The sequence below is a fragment of the Pezoporus wallicus genome, unplaced genomic scaffold (assembly GCF_028554395.1).
Source record: "Pezoporus wallicus isolate ANWC-B61680 ecotype Strahan unplaced genomic scaffold, APGP_CSIRO_Pwel_v1 contig_6354, whole genome shotgun sequence".
NCBI lineage: Eukaryota > Metazoa > Chordata > Aves > Psittaciformes > Psittacidae > Pezoporus > Pezoporus wallicus.
In genome coordinates this window covers 3,310,462-3,334,887 of record NW_026638688.1, presented here as the reverse complement: position 1 = coordinate 3,334,887, position 24,426 = coordinate 3,310,462, and the positions used below count along the sequence as shown (strand labels likewise).

Sequence of the window (24,426 nt, the reverse complement as noted above, 5' to 3'; positions counted from 1 at the left end):
CTGTACATGGCTGAAGACTGAACTGCTAAAGAGCTGGCACCTTCTGCTTTTCCCTCATGCTGTAAGTGGACAAAAGGGAGATGAAATGTCTTAAAAGCAAAACCAAACCAACCACAACGCTTGGGTGAATTGCTGGAAACTTGTAGCCTTTAATTTTTTCCGTACTAGAGTCCTGCACTGTACAACAACCCTATCAAATGCTCTGCTTAATTAAAAAGCAGAGATTATATTCTTCTATTTCCTTGCTAAATGAAATCTTAAGTAATTTATATCTTGCTAGAAGGCTAAGCTCTGCATGGTCATTCAGCAGCTTGCAGAGAGGAATGGCTTTATGAAATGGAAAAGATCTTTACATACAGTTTTTAAGTAGATTTTAGGTATTATTTTTTTCTCCTATATAACTATATTTAACTTCATAGTCTGCAAGCCTGTGGAAAATACTTCTTGTGAATGACAGCTGCTGGTATGTCTTTGTAGAGCATATGCAGTCCTTTCCAAGGCAGTGCTTCATCTTTAAGGAGGCATCAGTTTTACAACGTCTGTTGTTTTCAGGGATGACTAATTGAAAGGACAGTGCCTTCTGTTTCTGATACCTGCATGCCTCTGGCCACTACCAAGCTCCTTCACAACCTTATTGCAAGTGATCTGTCAAAGCTCTCCGAGGTCTGACTTTGTCAAATAAACTGTGGCACCCATAGTCAAGGGGAGGTTTAAGAGAAACTAGTTACACTTGTCAGCAGGATTGCTGGATGGTAATATATGGTTGCTTTCACTATAGTTTGTATCTGACAATGGTATAAAACATTTGCTGCTTCATGAGCCCCGGGGAAGGAGGACAGAATTAGCTCAAATGCCATTTAAATGAGAACACGTAGAGTATGCATTAATTTTAAAGCATAAAAAGGATTTGTTAGACGTGCATTGGAAGCCAAAACATCATTTGTCGCCTCTGCTCTGAAAGTTAACTTCCAACTAGAGACCATCTCAGTAATAAAGTATTTAAGAAGTTCCAGATGTTTACACAGGAATTAATCCTGTGTTGTATTATTTGGTTGGAAGAAAAGGTTGAGGGGAGGAGGTACACTTGCATTTCTTGAGCCTGCTGAGAGTAGTTATGCCATTAGTCTGGATTGTTTCCTGCCAGATTCTGGCACAGCAGTTTAAAGGTAGGTGCTACGATGGGTTATTGCCCTGGCTTTGAATCAGTGCAGAAAGGGTTCACATCCCAGTTGCTCATTAAAATGAGGACTGTTCACTAAGTACAGGATGTCTGTTTTCAGCCTGGCAGTTTAGGTATCTGTGGTAGTGTGCCTGTATCTTTCTATTCTGCTCCTGGATGATAATAGAATCACAGAATGGTTTGGGCTGGAAGGGACCTTAAGCTCATCCACAGGCAGGGACACTGTCCACTAGAGCAGGTTGCTCCAAGCCCTGTCCAGCCTGGCCTTGAACACTGCCAGGGATGGAGCATTCACCGCTTCCTTGGGCAGCCTGTTCCACTGCCTCACCACTCTCACAGTAATGGCCACTGTAGCATGGGTACCTAGTGTTTTTATCTCAATAGTTCAAGCTTGAATGCTTCAATGCAGAAATACCAGATGAATTGATATAAATTGGAGCATCTTCCCAAAAGAATGAATGGCAAGAACAGGAACGATGTCATTCTTGGACAACTTTGTGTTTTGATGCTCTCTTCTGTAATTTCATGCTCAAAGGAACCAGCCGGTGCAGGTTTTCTAACATGTTTCTCCAATCTTCAGATCGCATTGCCCGAAACCGCAAGACTATCGTTTGCCCAATGATTGATGTTATTGATCATGACCACTTTGGATATGAGACTCAGGCTGGAGACGCAATGCGAGGTGCATTTGACTGGGAGATGTATTACAAGAGGATCCCTATTCCTCCTGAGTTACAGAAACTTGATCCCAGTGATCCCTTTGAGTAAGTTACTGAAATGAAGTGTGCTAAGAGCTAGCTAACAAAAGAACACCCTGTTACAGGGTTGGGTTACACTTCAGTGTAGTAAAAGTCAGAAGCTGGTGTTAAGCTACTTGCTTTTTGGCAGCTGTTTGTTTAGTTGGTCCAAAAGAAATGCATTGTGTAGTAGCTGTGAACACTGTCCTTTTCACTGCTGTTTTTTGCCACCTTAATTCCCACAGAAGTTAACATTTCATTTAAAACTGTAATGTGTAGCGTTTAATGTGGTCATTTATTACTGAAATCTTTCAAACATAACTTAGCATCCCTAATGCTCTGCCAAAAACAACAAACCAATGGCAGCTTATATGTCATTCCCAGGTGGGGGAAGAAGAAAAACTAGCAGTATAATTACAGCAATTTTGATGATTGCAGTGCATTGCAGAAGTAAATCTGTGCTCAAGTTATGTTGTGCTGTTGCTGTGCTTGCCAACATTGAGACAGTTCTGCTGTCCTTTATAGTTATGCAGTGTTCCAAAAAAACCCCAGCAACACTTTTTGAGGTCAAGCTCAATGACTTGCTCGTGCTACTGAGACAGAGTATCCCATGTACACCATATGGGCCCCAATGGGAGAGCTTATATCCTGTCACTTAATGGTGAACTCTTGACTGTTGGAGGAGAGGCATTGACTGGTTCTGGAGGGAGCCTGGTCCGGTCCTCCTCACCTGCAAGTGGGAAGTGGTAGATAATGCAAAACCAACTGTTTGATGCTCTGATAGGGCTGCAAAGGCACCGGAACACTGGGTGGTGAAAAGAATATTTGTCAAATCTTGCTTTGTTTTTTAAATGTTTAGCCAGAGATCTGTATCTTTGAATGTGTTGTAATATGGAGTCTGGTTTTTCCTTAAGGTCTCCTGTAATGGCTGGAGGACTGTTTGCAGTCGATAGAAAGTGGTTCTGGGAGCTGGGAGGGTATGATGCAGGTCTGGAGATATGGGGAGGAGAGCAATATGAAATATCCTTTAAGGTGAGCTATGTTCTCTGGAAATTACTTCTGTTTTGAAAAGTAAGAATTGTTCTGAGGCGCAGAATGTGAATGATCTATTTTGTCCTTGCTTTGCGTGGTGAAAGAGCTGGGAGTAGTAAGATAGTACACAGAAGAAACGGCAATGATGTGAGCAGTCATTTGTGAGGGTCAAATTTGGAGCATGATTAGCGGGGTGTCCCCTGTTCTGTGGTCAGAGCTTCAGATGCACGCACTCCTCACAGCAAGGGTAAGTCAGCTTGTGTGAAGCTCTCTGGCTTTAGGCTTCTTACTACTCACCCAGGCAAGATGATAAATACCCTCCTTCTTGAGGGGAGGAGGATTCTGGCAGCTCAGTGTTTGTCCAACCGTGTACCTCAGTCTTAAGCTTGAGTTCCCAGAGATGAGAATAATGTACTGTCTATAGTCAGTCCATCTGACTCCTGGCTGCAAGGAACTGAGACTATTAATTACCCTGTAAGAAATACTCAACAATTGGAATAACAACACTGTTGCTGGCAGTGACTTCAGATCATTAACTGCCTGGCTTAGGGACAGTTCTGTCACTTACTGATTGACCCAGCTGTTCAGTTGAGGGCTTTAAAAAAAGAGTTAGACAGCCAAAACTGCATACCAATAGTAATGAGTCACTGTGACCCATGAAGACCTCTGGTACCTGTGTTACCTTGGAATGTGGCACTCTGAAATCCATTCTAGGAAGCTCACTGGGATGTCCCAGACCACTGAAGGCAGATGGCTAGTTTTCTCTTTACTGATGAGAATCCTTTCCATAGTCTAGAGGAAGCTGAGTAAAGACTTCTGCATTAAACTGTTTGGGCTGCTATGTGGTTTCTCTTTCACAGGTTAAATATATAACTTTACAGGTGTCTGGATGCTACTGACCTAAGCTAGTTGACCACTGCATGGGGCCAGAAGATGGTAGCAGTGCGGTAGCAGATAGGGCACAGTTTAGCTTCAGCAGCTAAAATTCCTCATATCTCCCCTGACAAACAAGTCATGGCTGATCTCTTACAAAACAGATTGCTAAATCCCAATGCCTCCATGCAATTCAGAGGCATATCCAGCTATATTCAGCCAGCCATGTTACTGTGTATACCCACTGTGTGCTGCTTACTGTACAGCAAATGATAGGGAAAAAGAGACACTGTTTTGAAGACAGAATCTTCTCTGCCATTGTTTGTGTTGCTCACAAGCAAACCCAAAGTAATAAAGTCACATCAGAGGTCCCTTCTCTGTAGTGGCAGCAGGAAGAGAGGACTGAGGGCACCCTATTTGGAGGTGTCGTTGCAGTTAGAGCCAGTTCTTTGTATTGCATGTGATGAAATTGTGTAACACTGTCATTCTCTGCAGGGGAGGCAATGGCAATATTCAGTCTCTTTCCCTTGGCCCTTTTAGGAAATGCTGGTTTCTAAGAGTGATGACAGTGGCTGGGGAAGCCCTTTGTCTCTAATGCCACAGCAGGCAGTCACACTGTTCGATCTGCAGGAAATAAGACTACTTCATTCATCTGTTTGCTTATCCTCTCTGAAACACAGTGGTTTATTTCAGTCCAGAGATGGTAATTTATGGAGGGATAAATTGGCTTTAATTAATCTCTGCAAAGACCCCCTTTTTCTTTCATTGTGCAATAAGGAAAAAATGAAGTTTTAACTGAAAGAAGCTCAGTGTATTTTCAGAAATTAAGATAAATTGATACATTCATCTGTGGCTGATAGATGTAATAATTCTGCTGGAACTGCAAGAATAGAAGGTTTGTTCACAGAATTTATGAAGCTATGACATTTCCTGGTGAGCTCAGAGCCACGTTTTTACCTTTAGAAGCAGACTGAGATTTTGTAGTTGGAGGCACTGTCAAATAATGTAGAGCTCTGGCTTTAGATGTGGGGTACCTGCTTTCACATTATTTATTATCTAATGGGAATTCAGATTCTAAGGGTGCCAGACTGACAGCAGACCTTTAACAAAGAACCCATTCCTGGCTTGGGAGTTGTGGGTGCAGGTATTCTTTTGTACTGCTGGTTTTTGATCCATTGCATCAGATGCAGCCGTCTCAAGCCTCACCACGAGTAGGGATTGTTTTCCTTAAGCATATTCTTTTTGGCCATGTACGGAGAAACCTGTTCTTTACAGGTTTTCTGCCTTTATTTTAAAACCTGGGGCTCTGTTGCTGAGAGACTGGAAATAAAGAAGTTTATTTAGGAGCCTCTTGCCTTTCTGTTTTGAGATCATACGTATTCCTGTCATCGCCTGGCTCTGCTTCCTTCTCAGAAGAAACTTCCATCTGAAGGCAAGCTGACAAAGAAACCATCAGTGTTTAGCACCTCAGCTAATATATTTAGCTGGAGGATGCATCAAACTATTGATAGAAGCCTTGTTCCTTGTATGAAATGCATACCCCAGACATCACTAGAAAACGTAGCATGCTGGAGGGACCAAAAAATGTAGGCTAACTTTAAATTAGAAACAAGCCTTCCAACCATAACTGCTGGTTTGTAGTTTTCTGGGTCTTCTCAATCCCTTAAAACAGCAATTTCTAAATTAGAAATTGAATCAATGCATCCATTCCATATTTAAGAAGAAAGCATGTGCTGCTTCCTCCTCTTGACCTGTGTATATCCAAAATAGCTCAGTGCCCATAACCAACTACTTCTACAGGTCAGGGGGTTTCCTGCCTCAGGTCATCACCAGATGCAACAGGAAGATTTCAGTCTTGCATTTTAGTTGCAGGCATTGCCCTTGTTCAAAGGAGCCTCATTTTTCCCTGAACCCTGTTTGTGGGATGCTCCAGGCAAACGGGTCTGCAGAGCTGCCTGCTGTAAGCACCATTCATATCAGTGCTGTAAGCACCATCCATCTCAGTGGATTGCCAGATGCTGACCTTTGAATACATGCTTGTATTTTGAAGAAAGGGTAAACAAGTGTTTACAGCTATTTCTGTGTGGCACTTGGTACCTTTCCTCTCCACTGCTCCTCGCCCTACAGCTGTAGTTTCTCTGTTCGGTGGATTCTGTTGAGGGGTATTTTTGCTTTTGGGAGTCACTCCCATACCTCTGCTCTCTTACAGTTTTCCCTGGTCTTTTTGTGTCTTTCTGCAATGATGTGAGCAAAACTGAATGCCCCAAGTGACAACGTGTCTTTCCTCTTCTAAACACAGCTTAATAGCTCTGATTTTTCTCGATGTTCCTGCATAATCCTACATTCTGCTGCCTTCATAACCACTTCATTTTCTTTGAGATTATTGCTTTTGATTTGGAGCGGTATCTATGAAGCAGTTAAACTCTTCCTTATTGCAAATGCTACCCTATACAGCACTTATCTACGCTGTTTTACTTGTGATCATGTTGCCTCTCTTCCAGTATTTTTGTAGCTTCTATTCTGTTTGGCTTACTCAATCTTCACTAAACTGCTTTATGCCTCTCTTCCTTAAATATGGATTTTTGGGGGTATGGGGAAACAGAAGAGGAAAAAGTGATGTTTCTGACTTGTACAGGCATAAATATAGATACTTTGTACCTCAGATCATGAGTGGTTCTGAGTCCTTTATTTGTACATTGTACTTCAGGAACAGAGAGTAAGTCTGGACATCCCTCGCTGGGCGATCGATCATTTCAGTTTGAGAAATGTTTGTCTTGTAATCTAGAGATTGTAAAGCCTTCATAAAATGCAGAGGGCTTGGTGCAAACAAGCTGTATTGACAGTTGGCCTGAGAAGAGCAGATAAGGGGAAGGCATAAGAGATGGACAATATTCCTGGGCATCACTCTGTGCTTCAGCAATAGTAAATATCCACTGCACTTACTCTGGTGATTGTAGATCATTGCATTTTTTCCAGATCCTTTTCCCAAAGCGCCAGCATGGTTTGTATAAAACATGTCACTTGTTTTCCAACAGATCCAAGTGCTCTGTAGCTTCTGTTCGCATATGCATCTTCTTTGCCCCATGCCAGCCGCACATTTCTGATGCATGTTTTGCCTCTGGTAGGTATGAGGTCAGGGTGCAGGTGCCAAGGGATCGCTTCTGACAGCGTTTCTAGTTGTATATTAAGTTAGTGCTGATTGTGAGCTTCCAATGCTTATTCCAGGCACATCCTTACACCACTTTCCAGCAGCTCACGTTTGCCCAAACTGAAACAGGCCGGGCATCCTGCTGCTTTTTTTGTGGTTGTTTTAAGCCAGCACATGCTGCTCAGTTCTAAGGCTCTCGGCTGTAGTACGGGGTGTCTTCCTTCTCCCTCCCTAACTGGTGATGCAGCTATCAGTTTCAGACTGTTGACTTGAGTTTTTGGCCTCTGTTCACACTGTGTGCTTGGTTCAGGCTCCAGAGTAGCCTCCTGCCAAGCAGCAGCAGGAAAGCGGACCCCTCCACTCTCTGGAAGGTGATTACTGGAAACTGCTATCATTACTCTCAGATACTCCAGACGGTGAGGAGGGGCCATGCTGGTGTACATTGTGTGAGAGCAGGCGTTGTGCAAACACATAGATCCCAGTGCCTTTTGAGCTGCCTTAATCTCTTATAGAGCAGAAAGTCCCAGCTGCAAGAATAGCTGATGCTTACAGTGCTGAGGATTATGATCTTCCTGCATTATTGGTTGCCCTTGCTTTCATCCTGTCATCTACCTTGTTATGCAGAGAACCCCCTTGACTTATCCGCTGTGCCCTTTTCTTCCCACCTTCCAGTATGTGTTCCGACAAGCCAGTTTCTCTCCATTGCTTCATCCCGTGGTCTTTGTTTCTGTTGTGGCTTGCAGAAGCAGCTTTCTTTTCAAGGCTTGACTTGTATGACTTTGTATGTTTTCCCTCTCTTGGGAAGCATTACCTCATCACGGAAACCATAAACCTTGTATACCCAGATAATTGCGTTCACACGCCAACTGCAGTATTGTATTGGGTGCTTGAGAGGAGAGGTTCAGCTGTCTTACATGATATTGTTTTCTGACATAGCAGGAAGGGAACTGGATCAGCGTAACATTCCCATGTAGAGAATAGGTGGCATATTATCTTGTGCTTTCATAGCATGCTAGTTGAGCCAAAGGCTCTTGAGTTGTTTTATGAATATGGAGTTGCTCTCCAGGACACTAAGAAGATGGGAGTAATATCACTGCTATTGTTATTTTACTTCCCTTATATGTTTAATTTTTAGGCTGAGATTGTGCCCTAAGAAAAACCTGTTGCAGTGTGCACATTGACGTCAGTGTAGGCAGGCTTTCCCTTAATTCTAGCAGATCTGTCAGCTCTGAGATTCCTAGCTTGACATGTAGATTGGTAGAATTGGTGCTTGAGGAGGAAGGGAAGTTTCCTGTTCTCTCTTAATGAGATCTGATTAGATCATTGTATAAAGCACTGTCTGCCTGACCAGCTTTAATTCCTGTTCTTACGGCATTCTAGTAAAGGGCTGATTGAAATTAACGGTGTGAAGTTCAGGCTCTGATGTTTGCAGTGTGTCAGCCGGGGAGATGAGGCACTATCTCACCCTGCTGTAAAGCAACACAAAACTGGCTCCCCTGGCCTAAGGAGAACACAGTACGTGTCAGTCAGTGTTACCACGAAGGCACAAGGTGCTGCCCCACAGGCCAGTGTTGTTTCAGCTGTTTGACAAAGCTGTGTTTTTAGCAGTGTAAGTTCTGGTGTGAGCTGCACCCTTGTTTGAAATCAACCAAATATCACTGAGTGGAAGCATCCACTCAGCTGGTTTGGGTTTGCTTCACTAGCAGTTACTCTTTGACAGACCTCTGGATGTGATTCACCTGACCTTTAACTTTCTAATGCTTTTGTTAGCTCTGTTTTACCAATGCATGTCACGCTCTTTCCCTCTCCCCCCTTCTTCCAGTTTTATAGATAAGGACTGGTAATTGTCTTTATGGAGGTTGTAATGAGTTCTGTCACCACACAAAGAAGCTCACTAATAAAATAAATCAAAGCAGCAATGAATGAATGGAAAGCATGCATTTAAAATTAGATTTGTACTGTAAGCGCTAGACTGTCACTTGCAGCATAAGACAATGGTAAAAAGGCACTGAGTTGGCAAAATACCTTGAAAGGGTCACTGAGCTCCGCTAGGGGGAATTAGGAAGCTTCCTGTTGCCTCCATGCAGCACTGGTAATCCCAGCATCATTTGGGAGTAAATATTTTAAAGCAAGATTAGAAAAGGAGTGTGTAAAACTGGTCTTGGATTGTACTTGTTCAGTAACTCGGTTAAGAAGCTTTTCTTATCATATCTTTACATTTGTTCATGTAATGTTGTCTTCTGTGCCTGGACTCTTGTACCTGCTTGGAGTTCCTGGCCCAGCATAAGGTCAGTTGTATCTAGCTTCCCATAGCCCGTGCCTCTCCAGTGTACTGCTCAGCTGGTAAGGGCTGCCTGTAGTATTGCTTCACAAGATCTGCAGTGCAAGGACAGTGTTCTCTCTAGCTGCACACTGACTGCAGGGGGCTGTTTCTCACAGGAGGGAAGTCGTGTTTTCAGAAATGTGTATTCAATGTGGCCTGCTGAAAGCCTTTCCTTAGAGATCAGGGGCAGGTGAGGCAGCAAGGATCACACGCTGCTGTTTGCATACCCTTGTGTTGCACTAAAATGCAGCTGCATGTGCACAGATAGGGCTTTCTTGATGCAGGGTGCAGTGCACAGGCTCAGAATCAGGTTGTTGAGTGTGTGTGTCTGTGCAGCTGAGCTCTAGGGTCCTTCAGCTATTCCTGCAGTCTTTTATAGCTCCCAGATCTGCTGCAGCTCTTGTGCCAACCATTTCTGTCACAGGAAACATCCCCAAACTCTTCTTTTCTCGGTCTATCTGTTAATTCCCTAGCAGAGAAATCACACTGTGGCCCTCTGCAGCAAAAAGCACAGCATAAGCAGCATTTCTAATTCCACTGGAAACTTCAAAACCGCCGGGTGCTAGTTTCTTTTTTTGTCTTCATCTCTTCTGTACCAGCTTTTCGAGACACAGCAGGGACAAAAGGAATGAAATTCTGTAGAAGGAGTGTTTGTCAACTTCCTTCTTGTCTCTCTCACTATAACTGCTTGTAATTAAGTACCTTGAACTTTAGAAGTTGCCTGTGAAAAATATCCCCCTAACTGAGAGCAACCAACCTCCATTAAGTTATACGCAGTCAGCAAATGACTATAATTATTAGGGCCAGTAGACAGAGCTGAAACTCCAGAGGACTTTAGTGTCAGAGCAAATAATTATGCAGCAGCCTTGGCCAAATATTTCTCTTCTGAGCTAAGTATTTAATATTGTCACTGTCGAATATTAATGGAATTGCCTGCTATGTGTGAAGCTGTTGACTAAGCTCATTGTACAATGAACTGCGGTGGCTCAAATTAGCCACAGTGAATGGAGGGATCGGGAACGCCGCATCAAGCCTGCAGCACCAGCAGACCTCCTTAAATAGTCCTGCTTTCGGGGCATTAACATAAGATCTGGGGACAAATTGAAGGGCAAGACAGTGTCGTGCTTCAAGAATTCAGTAAGTCAGTTGTTTTGCATACAGAAGGATACCTTCTAAGTATTCATTAGATATCTCTGGGAAGTGCGTATGAATGTAATTCTTAGATCTAATGAAGTAGATTGGCTGATTCATGAAACATCTCCTTTGGTTTCATTTGGACAAAACTATTACATCCATGACATAAATAAGGAATAAAAGAAGGTTGTTGCAGTGTGATGGCAAAGAATTAAATTTTCCCAGACGGGAAAAGAAATTTCTGGGCCCAAATCTAGACATTAACCAAGCATCAGGGTAGTCTTTCTTAACTAGCAGTGTGCTGCAGTGACTTTCTGAGGGCTTTCTTAAAGCTAATTGTGTTTTCACCAGGCAGTGATTTCCACTTAATTGTAAGGCTGCAAAGCAGTGAGTGCATGTCAGCATTGAAACCACCTGAAAGCAGTGATAACCACAGGAAAATGTTTCTTCTGCTTTCTGGCACTTGAACAGGCTTCTGAATTCCCTGGAGTGTCTTGCATAACATAGGACCAGTACTGTAGAGATGGCCGCCCTTTTACACAGCCTGCACCCAGGTCTTGTATGGCAGTCCAGTTTAACTACAGTGGTTACTATTGCTGTAATAACATATATCAATTTAAAGTGTGCTGTGTGCTATTTTCTGGGTAGTTTTTTGTTTTTGTTCCTTTCGCTAAAGAATGCAAAATTGGACTGTTTGACTATTGGGCTTGATAGCACTTGTGCTAAATCAAGGCTTGCTGCATGGCTCTAAGCAGATAGTTACAGGATTTGAGACTAAAGCAAGAAGGGGAGGTTCTTTGGGAGAGGGTGTACTTTAAAGTAAAAAGTCTGGGTTAAGCTTTTTCGTGACTTGAAAGTCTTTTTTTGTTCTTCATTTTTCTCCATATAATCAAGACTGAAACTGTATCTCTGCTGTTCCACAGGTATGGATGTGTGGAGGTCGCATGGAGGACATCCCTTGCTCTAGAGTTGGTCATATCTACAGAAAATATGTTCCATACAAGGTTCCAACAGGAGTCAGCCTGGCCAGAGTAAGTGGCAATGGCATTACCCGTGACAGATGTCTGACTGCAATCGACCGTGCTGTTGTCTCCTCTCATCCCACAATGGGAGGCAAATGTAGACTTTATAGTCTATAAATTGTGTTTGTATGGTGGTCAAATTGAGCAGTATTGCAGTGGAGGATGTGTATCACAAAAGGAAGAGTGCCAAGGAGCTGCAGACTCATGTGCAGGCAGCTCTATGCTCTAGACATCAGCCATTGCTGGGTGTTAGGAATGGACTTTTGCAATCAGGCACTGGCTATGGAGTTACCAATACAAACGAGATACGGCTTTATCTGCATAATACTTCAGTCATTTTATAGCTGTGCTCCCCCAGAGCAGCAGGCTTCAGTGTGGTGATTGTGTTTTGGAGCTTGAAAGACCTCTCAGCTTCAAGCATCACAGACCACTGAATGGGCAAGCTGTAATTTTCCACAATAGAATGTTTTGTGCTGTCCTATTTCTTACTCTAGTGTAGTCCAAAGAGGACAGAGCTGTTGCCTACCTGCGTTAGATCTCTCCCGTTAATTTCCAAATTAGGAAGGGACTGCATTGCCCTCTGGTGGGAGCAAAAAATCATAGGAGCAGAAAGGCTGCATGAGTAAAAACCGCAAGATGTGCCCTGCTGTTCCGCAGGCTTGTGGCTTGCACAGTGTTAAAATGCTTCCCTGTTTAATGGTATCACCCTAGTTATAGATATATTACTCAGCCCAGCAATGACCTGTCAGAGCGATAGAGTGCTCTCCTCTCTGTGCCATCCCTTCAGGAAGGAGCTATATTTCTTTTGATTCAGTATTCGGCTCTTGCATACTCACAGTGCTGGAAGGGGATGGCAGAAGGGTGTAGAAGAGGCTGTCTCTTGGCATCTAAGATCATACAGTCACCTTAAGTTGTATGTAGGCTGCATTTGGGGCAGGGTCAGCACACTGCTCATTCTCAGTGTCCTCAGTTTTTGGTAGTAAATGGCCATTGCTGGACTGACTGTATTCATGCAAGGTAGGCAGTGCTGCTGGGTCACCAACAATGGTGACCAACTATGTGCCTGTTGTTGCCAGAGAGCAGACCAAGGTCCAACAATCTCTTGAGTGTGTTGTGACGAGCAGTAGGGTGGTGGGTATCTCCACAGGGTAGTGTTCACTGCTGGGTTGGAATTGCACAGTGGGTTAAGTTTTACAGCGATACGTGAAATACACTGCTGCTAGGAGGTAAAGCCCTTTGCTTCTGTTCTGAAGGGTCATCACCTGAAGCTCTGTACTACTGTGGTATCTCAGGGTTTCTCTTAAACAGCTTTTTACTCAAGAAAACTGAAAAATAGTGGTAAGAAAGAGTATTGAGAACTGAAGCTTTCCAGAAGGGAGTACAGCAAATCCCATTCCTAGATGGGTTAGAAGATGCAATAAAAAGGATTTAAGAAAGCAGCTTTCTGTCAGGGACCTTTGAATGTCCAGCGGTATTTAACCAGCGTCATTTTGTGAGTAGCTTCTTCACAGAAAGAAAAAAAGGGAAGAAAAAGAAAAGCCTTTGATTAATGTTGTTTTTCTTAGCCACAAGGCACTAGGTATAATGGCCAAGTGCCAGGATTCTGGTTTGACCTCAACTCCAAATGTTTCAAAAAGTCCCTTGGAACTAGAGAATAATAAAAATAATCTTCATCCTGAAGCTGGGCAGAAAGAGTGGATGTGCATGAAAATCCTTTCCGAGCGCAAGCAGCAGAGCTGTTCTGAATGCTAATGTCAGTAGCTTGTGCAGAGCATTCTCAGGTGCTTTTCCCTCTGGTTTTTCACACGTGGCTCTTACCCACACAGAACTTGAAGCGGGTGGCAGAGGTGTGGATGGACGAGTACGCAGAGTACATCTACCAGCGCAGACCGGAGTACCGGCACCTCTCTGCAGGGGACGTGGCGGCTCAGAAGGAGCTCCGCAACAACCTCAACTGCAAAAGCTTCAAGTGGTTCATGAACGAGGTCGCGTGGGACTTGCCAAAGTTCTACCCGCCAGTGGAGCCTCCAGCAGCCGCCTGGGGAGAGGCAAGTCTGTGCTGTGCAGCCTGCAGTGGGCAAACAGGCTGCAGGTTGGTTTAAGGTTGTTGTACCCCTGGGCTCCAGTAAGCAGTTTGCTGTGAGGTGGCAAGTGAGTGTTCAAAGATCCTGCTTGATGTGTTTCAAAGACCAGAACTCCCCTACCATTACGCTGGTCTTGATCAAAGAAGGCAGTTAGGCAGCCGTTTCTATCAGTGCACAGCTACAGAGAGAATAGAGATTGGGCTTGTTCTGCATGTTGTGTGCTTTGTAGAAGGCAGAACATGCCAACAGGGAGGGCTAGAGAGAGGCAGCAGCTAAGCAGTGCTATTTCCAAAGGCTACACAACTGTGTTAAGCTGCTCTGCTCCTTAGCTTTCCCATCTGAAAGCCAGGAAAAACATCCCTGTTCTTGGAAGTCTGCTGTGTTCTGGGAAAAGAATTGCCCCAGGAGTGAAGTCGTAGATTATTACACACAACAACACAGTGGGCTCTGCAGTCCTGTAGTTAATGGGTTTTGCTGTGTCCTGGAGGTTTCTGTACCTCCATTTTTTGAATTGCTGTGCTTTCTTCTAGCTGTCATCTGCCAGCTCAGATACATGGTGAAGTGAGGAATCTTAAAGCGGTCTTCATACAAATACTGCCACTATTTAAAGCAATTCAAGGCTTCTTTCCTATCACTTGGTAAGGGAAGGAGATTCAATGTCCAACTTACCATTTCAGATACGCAATGTAGGAACTGGACTGTGTGTGGATACTAAGCATGGAGCCCTGGGATCCCCACTGAGGCTAGAAAACTGTGTGAAGGACAGAGGAGAGGCAGCATGGAACAACGTGCAGGTAACGGTCCTTTTGATAAATCATCAGCCCCTAAATTAATTTGGGGAGGGAGAAGTTATAAGAACTTCATGATGAATGTTTGAGAAGAAACGTCATTGCAGAGCACTGTCAGGTGAAGGGAGGGTGTTGTACACCCCAAGGCTCATGTGCTAATTATACTTGGTGGGCTTGTAGCAGGATGTGGTTTGTGCTTGTGGCAGGGTCTGGAGCCTGGTAGGCTTTGTGCAGCGCTTTCACCTCCACTTTGAGGTTCTGGGAGCGAACAAAAGGGAGCACAAGAAAACAATATGCCAAAATAATAAACCAGTAACAAGGCAGCTGTAATATGTAACAAAGTGAATATTAACTTCAAAGGTTGTGCTGGGAGAAGTGATGGAGGAGCATCATGCATATTAATGAACCTGCAGGAGCATTCAATAACCGCTTACTATCATCCTTCTGACAGGAGGCAAATGCATTATAAACGCCCAACCATTGCTGGAGAGATATGAAACCGGCCAGGCTATAGATTCACCCTCTCAACATATAAGGTGCCAGAAACGACAGCTTTATTGTAAGAAAAGGGAGGGAAATATTAGTTTGTCTAAACTGTGGCATCTGAGCTGAGAAAAGCTCAAGAAAACAATGCCTCTATTACAGAGCCATGCATAACTCTTCAGGGGAATGGCCTCAGTGGTAGGAGACAAAGGGTTGTTGCATATCAGTTCTGATGCATGAACGCTTGAAACGAAAACAATTTACTCAGGCAGTCCAAAACTAAGCCTCTGTTCCATGAGGAGGATCTTGAACAATTAGTGTTTAGGAGCATAATGTGATTGAACTTCTGCGTAGCATGGAGCCTAAACGGTTGTGGTAATTTCTTTTGCAAGAGGTTTAAAAGAGAAATAGGAACAAGAACTGTGGCAAAAGTTCTTGGCCTTGCTGCTTCAAGTAGGAGCACCCTATTCATTAGAGGTCTGTCCTACTGCCCTATGAGGTATCTCTGAAGAGAGGACCATTCTTCCACATGGCTCCAAAAGGAGCCCACAGAATAGCCCTTCCCCTCAGGCACTGACAGGGAGGCGTGCTGGCTAGAACCACGTTGGCTGGTGCTGGTCACAAGAGGGCACTTGCACCCTTGCCAGAGATGCTGTTCTTGTCAAGGCATGAAGCAAAAGGTTGACACCAGTGCCTGCCTTTAAACAAGTTGTGGAATTTAGTCCTGTGATGCTTAAAACATGTCTTCAGCCAAGCCATGCTTGTCAGACTGAGGGTTCAGTTAAACCACTCTGCTGTGTCAAACCATGGCCAAAAGCTAATGTCACAGGGGGAGGGCAAGGAGCAGAGCCATGTTGTGTGGTAGTGCTTCACCACCTCTTTGCCCATGGTTCAACCCCATGGTTCAGGGATTTCCAAGCCATGTGTGCTGACATCTGGCAGTTTTCATCAAGGCCATAGCACTGCCAAGCATGGGTTATGCCTTATTACTAGAGCTAAAAACCTTTCTCTTCTGTAGTATCCCTGCTTTAATTTCACCTGAAAAAGATCATTGCAGGGACAGTGGAAGAGAGCACCAGGAAGCACTGCCCTAATGTTTGCCCTTCTGGGGTGGGCTGGGGAGCTGTGGGCTCCTGGTTTCTTGTCCCAGAAGACGTCGGACAGACTCTTCTCAAGGTGACTGCAGGCTGTCTGTGCAGACGTAGGTGTTTACTGCCACTGTTAACTCTGAGCTCTTGTAGCTCTCTGCCTTTTTTGCTCACTGTGAAAGGCTGTAATTGGTCAGCTGCTCACTTAATCCATGATGTATGTCTGCATTGCAGAGACATTCAGGGCTGCTATTAGTACCCAAGCTAACTAGCATGGCTGTTTGCAGCAGCACAGTCTCATTTAGCATGCTGTGTGGCAGTCCACGAGGTAGCTCTTAGCCTCCCCTAGTTAGCACTCCCTGTCCCCAGAGGTGGAAGTGTTTTTTCTCTCTCAGATACTGTCATTCTGCGGGTGAAAGCACTATGCCCAGCACCAGCCACCCTGAGGGTCCTGTTTGTCCCAGCAGGTATTCACCTTCAGCTGGAGGGAAGACATCCGTCCTGGGGATCCTCAGCACACTAAGAAGTTCTGCTTTGATGCCATTTCCCACAGCAGCCCTGTGACCCTCTATGATTGTCATGGAATGAAGGGGAACCAGCTCTGGAGATACCGAAAAGTGAGTGTGTTCTCATTTAAAGTGTCAACTTCAGTGCCTACAGGCAATTTTCCTTAAAATATCACCACTCCTGTTCTATTCCTTCCCTTCATGCAGCTGCAGTAAGAGACAACCTGTTGTCTTTGTGCCCTTAATTATCCTTGCTTAGAAAGAGGTGACTCCCCTGTTCCACTGGTTAGAAATGGTGAGGACTGCTTCTCCAGGGCTTGCTAAGCAGAAGGATACTCTCCTTGCAGTCCTGCCCACAGCTGGCAATGAGGTGATGCAATACCCTTGCAAAACCTGTTTGCCAAGAGGTATGCTGTGTTTATTGGGTTATTCTCAACATTAAAGGTCATACCAAAAGTAGATAATTCATCCCCCTATTAAGAAGCCCTTTTGTGGGCAACAGGTAAAGAAGTCCTTGACTACATGCTTTGTCCTAGTAATTTATATGCATAGTGTCAGGAGCAACTGCAGCAGCCACTGCACTGTAGGCTGGAGAACCTAGTTTCAGACAGAGCTTTAGACCATCCCAGTGGAGGTGTGAGATGGGCTGGATGCTGTTGCAAGGGGTGGGACTGCACTTTGACAGTTGCTAACTAATTCAGTGTGGAACAACTTGTTCAGGTACATCTAAGTGACAAAATACCTTGGTTTTCTCGTGTTGATTTTAAGTCAGCTTTGCTTCTCTGCTCAGCAACCTCATATCACATTTCTCTTTCCCAGGACAAGACCCTCTACCATCCAGTAAGCAGCAGCTGTATGGACTGCAGTGAGAGTGACCGAAAGATCTTTATGAATAGCTGCAATCCCTCATCTCCAACGCAGCAGTGGATATTTGAACATACAAACTCAACCATCTTGGAAAAATTTAACAGAAATCTTGATCTTTAAGAGACTGAGGAATTACATCCATATATATATATTTTACAATTCTAGTTTTTACTGGGGAGGGTTACAAAAACTTTTTTTAAGAGTACTTTTTTTTAAACAGTGAATGAAGGTAAAAGGGAGACTCTCAGGAGAAGGTTAACTAGCAGGCCAGGCTTTATTGTGAAGATGCTGCATCCTTCTTTTCTGGGGATGGTGGAATGTTAAAGGCTTTGCGAGAGCCACTTCTGTGCTGAGACTGAACTGAAACTCTGATTTTAGAGGAGTCTGAATGCGATTCAAGCTGCTTTTTGTTTGCTTTATTTCCTGCCTGGGTCTGGCGTTAAAGGATTTTGTTATCTAGGGCTTTCTATAACTGCTAAAAAGGTGGCCGTGAGGGAAGATTGTGAGGGGAAGGAAGGGGTGGCCATAAGGAGGGATCGTGAGGAGAGAGCAAGGGCAGCCATGGGGTGTGAGGGGTGGCTATTAGGGGTTAGGGGCAGTCATGAGGGGAGAGCAGGGACAGCCATGGGGTGTAAGGGGCATCCATGGGGGGTAGGGGCAGCAGCTATACAGTGTGGGCCACTATGGGGGGTATATGAGGGGTGGCTGCTTGTGGAGATCATGAGGGGCAGCCATCAGGGGAGATCTTGAGGGGAGATCAGTTTGCCCTAAGTGACGTGGTTTAGTGGTGGCCTTGGCAGTCCTGAGTTAATGGTTGTAGTTGATGATCTTAAAGGTCTTTTTCAACCTGGTTGGTTCTATGATTCTATACCACCTGCTGAAGCATTCCCACAGAGGTGCTTTATCTTCCAAAGCCCATATAAGTAAAATCTTGAAGATTTAATCCTCCCATCAAAAAAAGGCCATCAAAATATTAAATGATTTTTTTTTTCTTGCCCTAAACCAAAATATATTTCAATCAGTTGAGTATTATCACTTTCCAAATCACAGCTCTGATAAAGGAATGAGCTCTAGTGGAAGTGCAGCCGTGTGTTGGGAACAGTGCTGTAGTTATTAGTGATGAGAAATCTGCCTTTCTGGTCCATTCGCTTTGCAGTCAGTTTGTCACTCACTGTTGGATCTTCAAGGTGAAAGATGAGCAGGGGGGTATGAAGTAAGCACAGTTCTTACAGGTGAAGATTTTTGCTAAGAGCCTTTGAGTATCAGGTTCCAAATTTGCCTCTTACTCAGAATCTTTCTGGCATGGACACCTCTGGAGTTTTTCAGAGTTTAATCGATTACATGAAGGCAACTTCCATTTTTCCTTTAGAGGTTTGAAAGCTAACTTAATTCACAGTTGGTGTGAGCAGATTAGTTCAGGATAATTAAGTCAGGGCTGAAATCAGCTGTTGGTCTTTATCCATTTGTTCATCAGTGTGCAGCTTGTCACAGTGGTGAGTCCTGTGGTCACTAGTGTTCTAGGCTTGTGCTATTTATCCCTCCTCTTTTCCCAGCATCCGCAGCACCGTAGAGTTTCCTGTGACTGGAAATCTGTTTGTTTAAGCAGAGATGTGGGATTGATGGGCCTGTTTCACTGGTACCCTAACCTCCAGTTAGCTGTGCAAGGTGTTACCCTTCTGGTTTGGCTGCAGGATGTGCCAGATACTGAACCAGAATAATCTCATCCCAGAAGAGGTGTCTTTCTCATGTGAAGGCAAAGAGATTCCTGCCTAGTGTCAAGAAACAAGCAGGCTGTCTCCCTCTGCAGAGCTCCAGAAGAAGGGAGCCCTTTCTGATGTTGGCAGTTGTAGGACCATTGCCCATGTTTCAGATCTCTTTGAGGCCATGTAGTGCTGTGTCTGTCAACTGGGAGCAAACTAGGACACAACTATCTGCCTCTCAAGACTGATATGTTGACTGTAAGGCTCAAATTCATTCCCACCTCTCTCATCCTCACAGCTGAGGCCACACGCTGACTTACCCAGTACAGGCATTCATGAAGCAAGGGGAACATGGGTACTGCATTACAGCTGGGACCAGGCTTGCCAAATGCATTGGTATTTAACATTTTGGGAGTGAAAAAAGGCTCTAGGCTTCCCTTGTGACAGTTGTACAGCAGTATTGCTATGGAAGTGAGGCCAGCATCGGAGTTGACATCTTATGTTCTCAGTAACTACAGTGTTTGTCATTAGGATCCCTTTTCATTTCTGTGGGAGACAGAACCACCTCCCAGTGCTTTGTGTCTGTTGCTTTCCTTAAGTTATTAATGCTCTCATTAGTCTAGTAGTGCTGACTATGGATCACTAGATGGTCTGACTAGATGTCTTTAGGAATGTTTTTATACCTGTGGAACAAGAAGCTGTCCATGCACAGGGCTAGTTTAAAAGTGGGACACAATCAGCAGATTATAGGAATGGACTGTCGGTCATTCTGCTTGCAGCTTGCAGTTGTGTGTGTCTTAGTTTCCTAATGAGAGGATTAGCTTCTGTTTGGGAAATGCATGGCTTGCTTTGTACTTGGGCTCACCTGGTGAAGAGTCCTTGGCTTGCTGGGCGCTTGCTTCTGAGGGAGCTGCGGTAAGGAGCAGGTCTTTTACCACTTAGTGATCTTAATTTGGAGGGAAAGGAAAGCTCTTAGCAGTCTGCCCTGAAAGATTAGATAATTGTTGAACCAATTCCTGTTGTCAAAACCAACCACCAGTACATGGAAACAGGAGCTTCAGTGAGAGTGGTCCTCCTGGGTCCTTCTCAGTACGGTTCATCTGATCTGTTCTCTGATGGTTTGGGATCTGAGTGTGATCAGTGCCTCACCAATTCAGACTGGCTCACTGAGCTTTGAGCTATTAATTTATTTACATTAATTATACTTTTCAGTACCCTAGAGGCTTTGCTGACTAATAAGAAGACTTAATATAACCAGACATCCACTGATTGAGAAACAGAGGCTGTATTTCATCATCTACATCTTTAATTGAGCCTTTACTGGTTAATTATTCCAATTACTTTTGGTTATTTGTAAGCCAGATTGCTAAAGCATGAACACATAAGTGAATCTTCACATCTGCATGCAAGTCAAGACTGGAGATTGAATATGCAAAATAAATGTTTTCATATCTTTCCCCCCAAAAGCATTCAAACACCCCTCTCTCCATGGCTGCATAAATTCTGCTGCTTTTAAGTATCAGGATCCCAGACAACAGGGGATCCCTGGATGTGTGTTATGTTGCATGATAATACTTCGATTTGTTCTTGAAGCTGTTGTTGATTTATACTGGTGCTAATCTCTCGGGCCTACAGACAGAGTAATAGGTTTGAGGCTCTGGTGTGTGCAAGGTGGCTTTTTTCATGCCTGGGATATTAACTTTCTTTTCCACATCGTAACAGAAGAATGTGTGAGCCTTACTGAAAGGGGAATTCAGCATCATTAAAATAAAGATGTGCCTTTTAAAACGTAAATGTACAGCAAATGCTTAAACTTGAACCATTTCCTAGTGCCTTGCTGGACAAGAGAAGAGAGGGAAAGGGGTTGGGAGGTAAGGATGTCAGAGAAAGCTTGACTCTTGCTGTGTTTGTGTTTGTGTGTGTTTTCTAATATGTCCAACTTGTAAGTGCAAAATCTGTGTGAACGACAGTAATTCTGAAGCTCTGGGGTTTCCTTTGTTAAATCAATACCAGTAATGACTCGGGGAAGGGGGATGTCACTCCTAGTAGGAAGACTTGGAAAGGATGGCAGCTTCTTCTCGGTACGCTGTAACAACCAAAGCTAGACCAGGGAGTGTCCCGGTTAGCTGTTGGATGTTCCACCTCATGGTGAAGGCTCATGCATTTCACCAGCATGCAAGATCCTGCATTTTACTTTCCGAGTATCCAAATCAGAAATCACAAACAGTCCCAAAGGCCATTATAAAGCCACTGGATCTATGTGGTCTCAAATCTACTAGTCCAACTCTAAAGTCCTAATCCCGATTACTGAGCAAGCAAATGTGAACTTCGACCACAAAACAAGATAAAACTGATAGAACTAATAGACTAAAACATTTGATAACAATAACAAATAGCTGTAGCCTCTAGGGTGGAGAAAGGAATTGGTTTCAAAATGCATTCTCCAGGATCTCGGTGATAGGTTTGTCTATTCCTTGTACTGCATGCGTTTTATCTGTAAAACTGGATGGTGCCTCTTGAATCAGTGTATATTTATTTTGTGCATATTAGGACAAACAGCCTAATATCTGGGGGTGGTAAAGGACTTGTAGCACTTTAATGTAGTAGCTTTCATAAACTGGGAATCATGGATAGAATGCCTAGTGTTTTTAAAGCTGAATGGACTTCCTTTTATAATATATTTAAAATAAATTTTTAATGTGTTTTCTGAAAACTGTGTATGCCAAAATGACTGTCCCTGCCTGGTTTGCTCCAGTTTGCTCCCTTCTCTCTGCTTCTTAGGACAGTAAGTTCAGTTACCCTGGTCTGGTGTTTCCCCAGCACAGGCTTCCTGCCGCATAAAAGACTGCTCTCCTTTGTCCCCCTGGGAAGCATCCTTCCTGGCTGCCCTTTGCATGAGGTATAACTGCAGGGTTTACTGTGGTCATGCCCAAGGCAGACACAGGCAGCTGGGGCTGCAGAGATGCCTGTGGGCACCTCTGTGTCTGTCCTTCACAGGTGCTTCCTGGGCCACTGGGATCAATGTATTGTGCCCCAAAGCTCCAGCCCATCGCAGGACCCTGCAGAACTTCAACTCAGACAAGTTTAAAGAACCACAGCCATGTGTGGAGGAGACACGTGAGGAGAAATTTAAGATGTGGATAAGGCTGGAGGAGATTTGGAGAGAGATAGGTTGTGGAAGGAAGTGTTCCATGCCCAACGGTGCAGTCCCAAAGGGACTATGGCCATGGTGGGTGACTTGTGTTGAGGTAGGACCCCCCTGAGAGATGGTGGCCATGGACAGTCCTTGCTGATAGGATGCAGAGGAGCAGAGTAAACTTAGCCAAAAGAAGAAGGAAAGGTGTTTACTTCAGTATACATGTTCTTTTTTTCTCAGTAATTAAACTATTGATTATCGGTTTGTGTTAATTAGCAACTAAGTAAGTAAAAATCCCTGAGGTTGAAGCAGTCGCAGAAGACACAGTGCTGGAGCATCATCTGCTACGGTGTGTGCCTCATGGTCAAAGCTACAGCTGGTTTTCCATAGGGAGCAGCTTTGAGTGTAGTTGGCGGCTGCTCCCTGTGTGTGAGTACTCCAGGCAAGGGACCCAGGCAGCCTTGTCCTCCAAGCACTGCCATGCCTGGCTGGTGACCTTTGCTGTCCTCAGAGCAATGGCCCTGCTGTCCTCTCCAGAGCCTCACCTTGCCAGGGACATTCCCTCCCCAAGCCTGCCATCAGCCATGTATGCCAAGCAGCACAAGAAGCTTTTCTCAAAGGCAGTTTGTGTGTTTACTGCTGAGATACACATCCAGGAGCACAAGATGTTAAAATGACCTCAGCTTATACGTGTGTTTTGTCTGAACTACCCATTCCTGTGGTCTAGGGGTGAAGCTGTCGTCCTTCTTTCTGATGGTATCTGCCTCAGAGCAACTGCTGAAGATCCATCCTACCCCTCGGTTTGTAGGCAAGGGGTTTTAACCACTCACTGTCCTCTTTGTGTTCTGATCTTCCATGCAGAGAGAGCTGTTGTTCAAGGAAATTTATGGGCTGCTCATGGCCCTACCCGTGCTCCCATTGGAACCCTCAGCACTTTCTGCTGTCACCATTTCTGCTGTGGCCTTCCTGGTGCTCCCCACTTAACTCCATGGGGTGAAAAACTGTGGAATACAAGAACAAACATGGAAAAATGTGCATGTGGGAAAGTCAACAGTTGGAAAGGGAAAGGAAGGGAAGGAAAAGCTCACTCTGGGGGGAGCAGCAGTCAGCCGCAAGGTTGGACTTTATGGTCTTAAAGGTCTTTTCCAACCTGGTTGATTCTGTGATAGAAGTGTCATCCCAAGGGAAGATACTGCTGTGATTCTTGGCCACAGCACCATTTCCCAAGGGGAGGATGTGCCAAAAGCTGGAACAGTGCAAGTGTTTTAGCAAGTTCAGTACGTGCTACCCTAGAAAGACACTGCAGAGTGTGTGAGGTTGGGGGATGGTGCTGGGGCAGTGTTTGGCATTGGTCCTCAAGGGACAGACACTGAAAATGGTCTGATTACAGACTGGAGGTATAAAAACAATACAAAAGGCTTCTTCCCAGGACATCTTTGGCAGCAAAGACCTTCTGGGAGGTGGCATTTCTGTCCCAGGAACCCAAACAGCTCCATTAAACCAGTAAGTTCCAGGTGGCAGCTACACTGCAGGCCTGTCTTTAGAGGGTAGTGCTGTTCCAGCTAAGGTTTAAAGACCTGTGCAAGTTCCCCTCATTTGCTTAGGGGGCTGCCTCGGCTGAGCAGGACATAACTGCTTTCAGGGCACTAAAGCTGCCTGGGTGATGATGGGTTTATGAAACACTGTTTCTCACTTCATTGCAGCTCCCACCAGGAATTATTGGATTGGGTTAGTGATAGATACCTAATAAAGATTGCCTCTATGAGGCCGTTTATTTCACAGCAAGCTAGTTCTGGACTAGCAGACTGTGAAATCTTGAGGTTCCCATGAGGATAAATGTGCTGAAATAAAGAGCAATTACACAAACACCTCCATGCACCTTTCTTTTCCTTTTTGAAAGGCTGAACGAGGTGTCATTGTGTTTGCCAGAGCTGGGGGTTCTCAGCACTGAATTAGCAAACACTGACAAAACCAGGGACTTGCCTTTGAGTGGGCATTGCAAAGCAACTTAAAGTCCTCCTGTTTGCATAGGCTCAGAGGTTGTAGCCCAAGATGAAATAGTGATACTGCCAGTGTCTCCAGACAGCTTCCCGATGAATAGTCCAGGGAGCACCTCCAGAATCTCCTCTCAGGGACAGGAGCAACTCCTGCATGTTTTGAGCATGTTCCTTTTATCTACTGGCTGCTGTTAGCATTTGTCCCTGCAGTCTGTGCTTTCAGCTTCCCGAATGGCAGGAGACTCCTTCTGTAAAATGTCCTGAGCCTCCTGGTTGATTAGAGATAAGACTGTGGTGGGTTAACCCTGGCTGGACACCAGGTGCCTAC

At 44.6% G+C, this 24,426-nt stretch overlaps 1 protein-coding gene across 1 annotated transcript in view; it reads left to right on the top strand.

Moving 5' to 3' along the window:
• GALNT10 (polypeptide N-acetylgalactosaminyltransferase 10) overlaps positions 1 to 17,752 on the top strand; it is a 79,122-nt gene extending 61,370 nt beyond the window's left edge. The window contains exons 6-12 of the mRNA XM_057412104.1: positions 1,761 to 1,944; positions 2,832 to 2,949; positions 11,351 to 11,458; positions 13,276 to 13,497; positions 14,211 to 14,327; positions 16,360 to 16,509; positions 17,218 to 17,752. Of these exons, the coding sequence (XP_057268087.1) occupies positions 1,761 to 1,944; positions 2,832 to 2,949; positions 11,351 to 11,458; positions 13,276 to 13,497; positions 14,211 to 14,327; positions 16,360 to 16,509; positions 17,218 to 17,385 (1,067 nt within the window). The 3' untranslated portion in view covers positions 17,386 to 17,752. The remainder of the gene's footprint in view (positions 1 to 1,760; positions 1,945 to 2,831; positions 2,950 to 11,350; positions 11,459 to 13,275; positions 13,498 to 14,210; positions 14,328 to 16,359; positions 16,510 to 17,217) is intronic.
• The last annotated feature ends 6,674 nt before the right edge of the window (positions 17,753 to 24,426 follow it).